Source organism: Centruroides sculpturatus, unplaced genomic scaffold (genome assembly GCF_000671375.1).
Source record: "Centruroides sculpturatus isolate CEXI.00-Female unplaced genomic scaffold, Cexi_2.0 scaffold1063, whole genome shotgun sequence".
Classification (NCBI taxonomy): domain Eukaryota; kingdom Metazoa; phylum Arthropoda; class Arachnida; order Scorpiones; family Buthidae; genus Centruroides; species Centruroides sculpturatus.
The window spans coordinates 128883-139684 of NW_019385188.1; the positions used below are offsets into that span (position 1 = coordinate 128883).

At 29.3% G+C, this 10802-nt stretch overlaps 1 protein-coding gene across 1 annotated transcript in view; it reads left to right on the forward strand.

Annotated features, from left to right (window-relative positions):
* LOC111635925 (regulator of G-protein signaling 17-like) overlaps positions 1-10802 on the forward strand; it is a 35676-nt gene that overhangs the window by 4293 nt on the left and 20581 nt on the right. The window contains exon 2 of the mRNA XM_023381066.1: positions 295-581. Within this exon, the coding sequence (XP_023236834.1) occupies positions 295-581 (287 nt within the window). The remainder of the gene's footprint in view (positions 1-294; positions 582-10802) is intronic.

The following is a 10802-nucleotide window of genomic DNA, read 5'->3' on the forward strand; positions in this document are numbered from 1 at the left end:
ATAATATATATATATATTTAAATACATAATATATTTTATTATATAGCGTGGCCCAAAAGTCAGTTAACCATGCGAATATGAAACGTAATATATATATTTAAAAAATGCACTAAATTATTTAAATTTTTAAGAAAGGTATTAATTTATTCGGTAAACTTACTTTTGGACCACCCTAAAATATTACTTATCTGTTATTTATCTATTATATTACACTGTATACGTAAGAATTATTAATAAAATAAATAAATAAAAAAGTGATGAAATTTTTATGTGGAAAATTGTGGAAAATTTCAGATGTCCAACCAACAATGCTCAACAGACAAAGCAGCGCCCTCACTCAATTTACTATCAGCAGCTGGCACTACTTCCTCTGTCCCTTCCGGTGGCAGAAGACAGACAGACAATGTAGCGGATGCGACAACATCAGCACTACAAGTGGCTGGTGACGATACGAACTTAACGGAGCCACGCTCCGAAACCAATAAGAAAATTCAAGATAAAGAAGGAATGAGCTCGCAACGTTATCATCGATTGCAAAAGACGTGTTGTCTGTGCTGGTGTTGTTGTTGTAGTTGTTCCTGGTAAGTATAGTAACTTTACTCATATTCTATTGGTCGAAATTCTATATAATATATAAGGCGTGACTTAAGATCTCATAAAGTGGGCGTGGTTAAATTATGTGATTGGTCCAATTCAATTTTTTCTAATATATTTTAAATTTCGAATTATACAATTGTGACGATTGTTGTATTTGTTTTAAGCTTATTTATTTATTTTTTCTATTGTGGTTGATGATTCGCGTGTTGTAAAAGATTTCAAAAGATTAAACTAGAATATATTAAATATGAATTTATTCAGAAATTATAGGAGAAAAGAACAGAAGAGTCTATTTATTCTATTGTTTTTTTCGCGTGTAAAATCGATATTTAAAAATATAAAATATAATGCATTTTCATTGGAAAAACATTCTTCTGTGTGGTTTATTTATTTATTTATTGATTTTTAAAATATAGGAGAATGATTCTATACACGAAAACACAGAAGAGATAATACTCTTCTGTGTTTATCACGTGCAAAATCGATATTTACAATACACAAAAGTGATTTTTTTACGAAAAAAAAGCACATAAGACAAGTACTCTTTTGTGTTTTTTTGCGTGAAAAATCGATTTTTAAGGTATAGAAGAACGATTTCACTATGGAAGCGAATACTTTTCTGCTTTTTTAACAGACGAAATCGATTTTTAAAGTGCATCATATTTTACCACTAATATTTCAAACGTATTATTACACCCTAAATTTGTATGTTCCATTAATTTTTCTCGATAATAACAGTAGTTTATAAGTAAAAAAAATATATATATATGATTTTATAAAATGTATTATATCATACAGTAAGGTGTATTGTTTTAAATAAGAGGGACCATTGTGTTCAAGTTTCATTAATCATCAAGCTATATAAAAGCGTGATGTTTAACATAATTTTTTTTAAAAAATATATTTTAAATTTAAATAATTGCACTCTCACTTTCGAATTATTGACCTAAATAAAGTTCATNTTTTTTTTAAATAAAAACGAATTAAACTATATATTATATATTTTTCTATTATATAAAGAGTTTAATATAAGCTTAAAGTAATTAGAAGATGGTTACATTTTAGACGTATTTATCATAGAGAAATTGATGGATATATTTTATAAAGAATTAATAAAATGAAATGAATGTGTGAGTGATTGGTTTTATTAACTATAGAATAACGATATATTCAAAGTCGGGTTAGAATTGGTGAGAGAGGACAGGACCATCGATCGAACCCAGTGGCTAGGAATCAACCATCTTATCGAATCGGTTGGGCAGGTATCTCTGATTCTGTTACTCAACACCATCACTTGGCGCAATTCCTCAAATCTAATGTCTCTAATTCTTTCTACAAGAGCTAAATCTTCTATTGACAACTAAACAGGTGAGTATTATACTATAAAATCTTCCTGTAAAACTTTAATACCAGTTCTATCAATGTATACTATGGGCGTGTATGTAGTATAGTTGCACTTAAAGAAGAAAAAAAAACGAAAAAAATCACATATGGCATAAAATCCACATGTCACGGCTATAGTTAAAGATTATTTCCATTCATCTATTAATCGATTAATCGTTTACTATCGAAATTTAATTATAATTAACGAAATAATTTAGTTATACGCCAATTAATTATTACTCCCTATCGTTTAAGTGAAGAGTAATTTTAATTCGGGTTTTACGTACTTAATAAAAAAAAAGGTAATTCTTTATTGTAGATTTATTTAAATACGTCGAAATCTTCCGTATTTTATTGAATTTTGTGTGTGTGTGTTTTTTTTAAATAAATTCTAGAATTATGAATTAATAATTAAAAAATTAATTTATAATTTAATGCCTCTACATAAATGAAGGATTTTTAGATGAAATATCCGGACACTTCCTATCGATTTAGTATATTTTCATTCATAAGTCTGAATAAAATAATTGTATTTTTAACTTAATTGTATAAAATCTAGTAGACGATTATTATATATTTAACAATGAAAAAAAAATTATGGAGTAATTAGTGAAATACTTGAAAAAATTGGCAACTGTTCGTTAATTAATTTATGAAAATTAATTATAAAACATTTTCTAACATTGATTATTTTCTGTAAACTTTTACATGATAGAGTAGAATGTCTAATATGGTTATACTTTATTCAATAATCTCTATTGATTCAGCTATTTCATTAAATTGGATTAATGATATATTAAACACATTTTAATGAAATGATAAATTTCACTTTCAATCTCTCTCTCTCTCTCTCTTTTTTTTCTCCCCATTATAGATTTTGATTGTCAACCATGAACTGCAGATTCGTTAAATTTCTGATAGCTTTGTACTAATATTTATACTAATATTTATTAGAATTACCACTCAACCTTCTTCTCGTTTCCATGGTTACAGAGTAAGAGAAAATGGGATGCTGAGAGAAGACCTGTCAGATAGTCGAATACAGCAGGTTGAATACCTGGAAAACTGCCTGTAAAATTAGTCGGGTAATACTAATAAATATATAAATTCGTTTTATATTTATTTTATATTAAATTATTTTAAACTCATTTATAATTGAAATTTGTAGATAAATGAGCTTCTATAATAAATATTGATAAGCGAAAATAAATAGAATAAATTTAGATTCGTTTAAGAATAGGAAGCAATTTAGTCACGTAATGATAGTGTTTAATCAATATTAAGTAAGGAAAATAAATTGCATTCCTTATACTTAATTCATGAATTGATATTCTTCTTTATATATCAACAGATTCAATGATATAAATTAAATATATTTAAAAAAAACTTCCTATATTTTAATATACTTATATAATTGTACACAAATTATTATATTATTTTAATAGAAAAAATTTTAAAATATTATCTAAATTCCTAGTCTATAAATATCTATATTATACATATATAACTGTATTATAGGTATATAGTATAGTACAGTAGACACTATTATGTTATACTAAACTACTATGGGGCAAGTGTTCAGTTCTCCCTTCTGTTTCTCTATATATAAAAGGATAAAGGTTTCAATATCATTCAACATTTCAACACGTTCTTCTACACTAGAAACAAACACTTTGGTTCCTAAACTACCCCTAAAATCTATCCTTCTTAACTTAAACCCGAACTTACTCCAGTTAATAAATGTATATTTTTTATATAGCTTTTATAACCCAATTCCAATTCCCATCCCCTGAAAAGCGACTCCAGAATGGTGCAATTATATAATAAAAATGGAATATAATTTAAAAATATTGTCAAAAATACTATATAACTGCATTTTAGGTATATAAACTATTATATAGATAATAAAAAAATGGAATCGAATTTAAAAGTATTGTCAAAAATAATCTCTTATTTAGCTGATAACAGAGTAAAGAAGATAAAAGGAGAATTGGATATAACGCTATTTGTAAGCTGATTAAGATTATAAAAAAGAAAAAAAAAAACATGCCTTATAACAAAGAATTCTTCTATAGAGATGCAATTTTAGAGAATGGTGTTATCCATGTATGAAAAGAAATAAATAAATAAAAATTAAATTAATCCTTCAACTAAGAATATCTTTAGTATATTGTTGAAAAATCTAATTATAATCTCTATTCTATAATAAAAAAAAATTACTTTTTAATCAATTATTAAGAGAAGAATGGGATTTAAAAATAGAAAAAATGATGCTCATGAAAAGCGAAGAGTTACTGTTATTAAAATTAATTTATTTTCTATATATTTTATTTATTTATTTTAAACAAGAATATTATTTTATTTTATATTTTATTCGTAATTAATTATTCACGCGTTATATAATGAAATTTAATAAAATAAATTATAAACTTTTATTATTTAAAGTTTATATATAAATATTGATTCATCTACCTAGACATATACAAAGCCTATAGGAGCCAATTTTAATTATTCTATAGGACTGAATGAATGTGATTGTATTATTTATATACTGTACTGTACATACAAACACAAACAACCTTCTGTTAAAATGGGAAGGACGAACAGACAGACAGACGGACGATAATTGGGTAGCAATTTGAAAACTGCAGCCAAATTGTTTGAATTTAAAATAAATAAAAAGTTATATTTATATTAATAGTTATATGTTTATATAGTTTATAACAGAGCTTTCATTTAATATAAATATATACGTGTGCGTGCGTGTGTCTGTTTGTTTGATTATAGTATTATATATAAATATTTAAATGTTTACGTTCAGTCAGTTTGACAGTCTTTGTTAACGACGCCTTTAATTTAATTCACCTCTTGTGAATTTTTAAAGCTTTAAAAGCGTCTTTGAAACATTGAATATAATCTTAGTTAATCCACTTAAAATATTATTAAATTATCTGCTTTAATTTTTGACAAGTACGTAGATTGATTTAATCTTTTTTAAAGTATATTCGTGAATATTTTAAATCAAAAAAAATATATATATATATAATTTTGTAATTTATAGTCAATATCATTTACAAATTTAACTAAAAGAGCAGCAAGATCCCCGAATGCAGAAGGATTCGGGTTCGAATACCAGTCTGAAGTAATGTGCTAGGGCTTATCACTTTTACGATTATAATTTGTGGAATTTTTTACTCAATCCCATAGGAGAGCAAGTGCCTCCGTTAGCCCTTTCTTTGGACGCCCACGGGTCCATAACCCACTAATCTAACGCCCCATTATAGATATGATTCAACACATAATGGGCATGTAAATAGGTTTTTTTTTAATTCCTATAGATTGTAAAGAATATTTTTTAAAATATGACTAAAAAAGTGAAAACTGACGATTAATTTCCTATTAATAAAGTATAGATTCGAAGTTTCTTTATAGAAAATATTTATTAAAAGTTTATCAATGAACTATATATTCTCTAGACGGACGTTGTCCTTCGCTTGTACTAATTAATATGCTAAAAATATTCATTCAAATCTTATGAAGAGAATTTTGCGTGGAGAAAACTATGGTTTAGATTTGAAAAATGAATATGCTATTTAATATAACCGAGATCAGAAGGAGTCAATTGAAAGAAATAAAGAAACAGTGAAGTAAGTTAAGTGTTTACAATATGCGAGTTTAATATAATCGTTCTCTTTTATTGTATTTGAGAGAAAGCAAGTCATCGTCATCATCATCATCGGCTTATGTGCTTTTTATACGAGGTAACCGTTCGGTTTAGTCTCCTTATCTGTGTCTTTTTCCTCCTCGTCCTCTTTCTAAGTATGATAGTTCCATGTCCAGCATATATCATTCATTCCTTTGCAATCATGTGAGCAAAAGGGATTTATAATAGACATAAAATTAATGTGTGTAATGATTGATATACTGTAGTAATTATAACCTTTAATGAAAAAATCGCTTTCTATCCACAATGAAAGATTACCTTTCATAAGGTGTTTAAAAGATTAAACTGTAATTAGCAATGCCATAAAACTTCATTATTTTCGAGTAATTCGTGAACGAGATAATGAATTTTATTACTCGACAGATTATCATCAAGAATTATTTCACGGCTGTCATTTTTTAAAGGAATTTCAAGGAATTTTTAAGGAATTTTTTAAGGAATTCTATCAGGGATTCTCATCTATCCGGGATTCTGTCAGGAACTTTTGTCCATTGATGAATTTCCTCAGGTACTCTCGTCTATTAAGGGATTCTCTTAGGGACTCTCTCTATTGAGAAATTCTCTTAGGGACTTTCATCTATTGAGGAATTCTCTTCTATTCTTTAAATCTCAGTAGGGTTGACACATTGAATTTTTCCTAAAATAATTACATACTGACTAAATATGGGATTGATTCTTTTTTGTAAAGTTTTCTTTATTTTATAATATATTTCCTGTCCATTATGGACGATTCCTATTGACCATATAATAAAATCTAATATGAGTGTGTAGGAGGATGACCTACATTCATAAATCTTGAAGAAGCAAATTAAATTTGAATCCACATCTCTCACAACAGCAGAACTCTTGATTAAATGGTCATATGATGAATAGGCCTGTAAAAGAAGAAACGTTATATTTAAGAATTTCGAGAATTTTTGAAATTTCTAGTTTAAATTAAAGTTTAAATTCATTTTATAAAGAAAATAGAAAAAGAATAGGAACGTTAACATAATTTGTCACTCATATAATTAACATTTTTAAAGTCCTGTACTTAAAATTATGCATAAAAGTAATTGAATAAAAGATTAATTCACTTGTTACTAATTGCATATTCTATTTTATAGGCGTTTTTATGATAATAAATGTATGTTTAGACCCTTTTCTGAATATTTCGATTATTGCATTCGAAATATTCATAAATAATTTAATATATTTATTGAATATAAGTATGAATTATTTATTTAATAATAATTCACATGCGATAAAAGCTCATACATTTCAAATTTAAACTATGCTTTATTCAATTTAGTTATAAGTTTTTAAAGTTTTAATAAATTTGATAATACTGTTGACCCTCGATATAACGAATTAATAGAGAGAAGCAACTACAAAAGCACGATAGACAAAGCGAAACGAGATATGCTAAGACATAGTCTGTACGATAAATACGAGGAAACAAACACTATAAGTCAAACTTCAATTTAGTACCAATTGCAGAGTCGAACAATAAGAATCTTAAATTGTTCAAGACGTCAAAGAATACTAAACGGATCCTTCTTAATAGTGTTGAATAGAAAACCACCCTTTAAAAACACTAAAAAGGGTGGTTTTCTATTTAATAATTAACCTGTAAGGAGGATCCGTTTAAAAGTATTCATTGACGTTTTACGAAGGTAGCGCTATATCGAGATTTTGGTTGTAGTAAACAGAAAATTAAACAAAATTATTCGATTGCAAATACTTTTTAAACACTTTCAGCTCTATGGGCACTAAGAAGGCTTTTGTTAGCAAATCCATTATGAGTTTGGCCCACAATGCGGCTGGGTGATGTGGACGGGCCTGACATCTGATATATCCGGGTAGACCACTCCCCGAAAAATTCCTGAAATTTTTCGACCTAGATAAGGTTCGATTCCGGCCCCCCCAGAGCGGTAGATAACTATTCTAACCTCTCGTCCACTCGGCCATTGTCTTCAAGATATTATGAAACCTGTATTTAAATACGTAAGTTCATCCGGTATGCCAGAATATTCTGTAATCCGACATGTTCTGAAAGTAGCCGAAAATTCGGAGGTGTTCAATAATCACCTGGCATGTTAGTTTCTTCCAATGGTAATTTGTTTAAACACGCTATGCTCTAAGATCCATAATCTGTCCATTGTATTGCGGAGAACAAACATTGCTTTGTCGAAGTTAACACATGTTTTATAGTAAGGTATTTTGGGGTGGTGGGATCAAGGATTTCTTACTCAGGAATAGGGGGTTAAGAACGCTCGTTGTCTCGTGTGACGTGATAGACTAATAACGCTAGCAGATTCACTCTCTACACATTTTTTGTCATGGGAGAAAGGCCGTGTGATAGTTTCTCTCTCTTATTTTTTATTAGAATAAGTGCACCACTCCTATGGGCCGTATAGGCTAACACTAAGAATACATAAACCAAAATACATCATACAAAATAAACATAAAATTAGTATTCGGCTAAAAATTTCTAATTTCAGAATAAGTGTATGTTGATCATAAATTGGACAATGATAGATCATATGGTCGACAGTGTCTAGGTTTTCTGTAGAGCAAAAGCAAGAAGCAGCTTCTGCCCGGTTATACATCGGCAGGTAACTTCTAAAATTACCATGCTCAGTAAATAGTTGAACAGTAGCAAACGTTAAATCTCTAAGTGGTGATGACAACCTACATTCAACACTAGGAAAATAAAGTCTTGTTATTCTACAAGTTTTACTACTCAACTACTTTTACTGATTCCACTTTTGCATAGTGTTGTCATGAGTATAATTTTTAAGGCTGATACGTGAGAGAGGGATGCGAGTGTAGTCCAAATCAGTGTCCTTTGCAGCTGACTTAGGCTCATAGTCGGCTTTTTCATTTCCTAGTATGCCAGTATGGCCAGGAACAAATATAAAAGTTATCTTATTTACAAGATTTTTAAATATGGTGCTGGATATATGCGATTTTATTGCTATTGCAATTGGGATTTAATAGAGCTTTTAGGACAGACTGAGAATCACTGTAAATGTTGATAGAGTTTTGTTTGATAGTGAAGTGGCCCACTGAACAGCTTGGTAGTCAGCATCTTCTTCAGCTTGATAGATGGAGGTATATGGGAGGTATCTGTACTTTCTAACATATTTTTGGCAAAATATGTCGGTTTGGAGGAAGATACGGATACTCGAGACGACAAGAAGGGAGCTTTTGGACCAGTCTATGTAGAAATTAATGTCTGCGTGATTATCCATGGAGGAAGCAGATGACACCAAATAACCTTGTTTACTGGATGATGATCAGAGATAGTAGGGTAATTGCAATGTGGTAGCGTATGAACAGCCGTAGATAGGAGTAGAGACCGTTGTTGAGCCTTGACGTTTGTACTTCTGATGTAGTAGTTTAGAACCTTTTTCACAATACATAATGGCAAAGGAAGGAGCTCTGTAGTATCAGAGAGGCATTAGTAAAAACAGTTCTGCAGAACTTTGAAATTCTAATGTCAAACTGCCTTTGAAGAGAGAGTAATTTACTTGCTACTGATTTTTTACAAGTTACATGAACGCAGCCAGAGGCCACGTAAAGTAGCATTGGTTATATTGCACCATTATATAAAGTTTTATAAGCCTTATTATGATTGTGTGCAATAAATGTTAAGATAGAATAGTCATAGACTATATCATTGAATTAAAGAGTACATGTAAACAAATCGAGAGCATACAGCAGAATTCTCAAGTATAAAATGTATAGCAATATCTGCAACGTTCCGATGGTATATAATTTTGCAAAAATTACAAGATTATTTAATCCGGCGCCTATGGAACCAGAATAGATGCCGGATTAACGAATTTCTGTTGTAGTTAAGAATTGAACATCATCATTTATGAAATAAGAAATTCATAAAAGAGAAATAATATAATATGCCCAATATTCTTAATGGTAGAATGATTACAATAAGCTTAATTCGTATTGAAAACAATTATTATATCGATTATAAATGAAAATACGTTTGTTTATCGATATTATATATGAATTACTTCACATTATTATATGATATTCCGTAGGGATAAAGTTATGGAATTGTTACCGAATTTTATACACAATTTTGAGTTTTAGAATGTGAAAGTTACATGATTTCGTATGATAGAAATGCAAAAATCATAGCTATACTGAAGCACCTACAGATTCCTCCAGTTCTCCTTTAAGCTCTAAGCTGTATCATTTCAATGTCTTCAAGCCATAGTTGGTGTTTTTTGCTTGTCTTTTATACACTGCACGTTTATTATTTACTTCATAAAAATGGTCTACTTAAAAACAAATCACTTGATTGGTTAATTGATTCCCATCTCCTCCTAGGCCAGAAGTATCGCGTTTTTAGTGGTTCAATTGATGCAAACGAATGGTTATATGCGTATATTTTTATCACATGAATATCCTAGATTTTCTAATGCATTGAGGTCTGGGAGGCATGCTGGCCAGACCTTAATGACTTGCATTATCTCGTTGAAATGTAAAGGGGATATGCTGGTTTTGCTGAAGAAATGACAGGAGATGATTGACAGGGGTCGATTAATAATCTTTATTGTTGATGAAATAAAAGTTAAAGGCAATTTTCCAGCAGCGCTAAATTCCTCCAAACCATCACATTACCTCCATAAAGTTACTCTTAGAAAAACACGAGATTAATTTCTTAAATTACTCCAATACCCATTCCATTTGTTTATGCATTAACATAACATAATATGAATGTTAATATTATAAAGCATTAATATTAACATAGTATTAAATCTAATAATAATAATCTGGCGTTGTTTCCAAGTCAACTGAATCTATCCATTCCCGTCCATCTACCATTTTTCTTTTTAAACAGCTTACTCCGCCTTCTTCCATACATTCTCCATCTGCTATATACGGTAATTTATCTTATGAATTCTCTTCGATCATTTACTTCTATCACTTTCAATTCGAATATTCTTTTTAATAGCCTCTCCTCCGTCATCTTCATCACGAGCTCATGCCATTTAATCTTCTCATTTGTAATCCTCTTTTACTTCTATTCCCTTCTTACTTCACTCTTTATTCGATCCCATAATGTTTTATCTATTGTACTCCACAA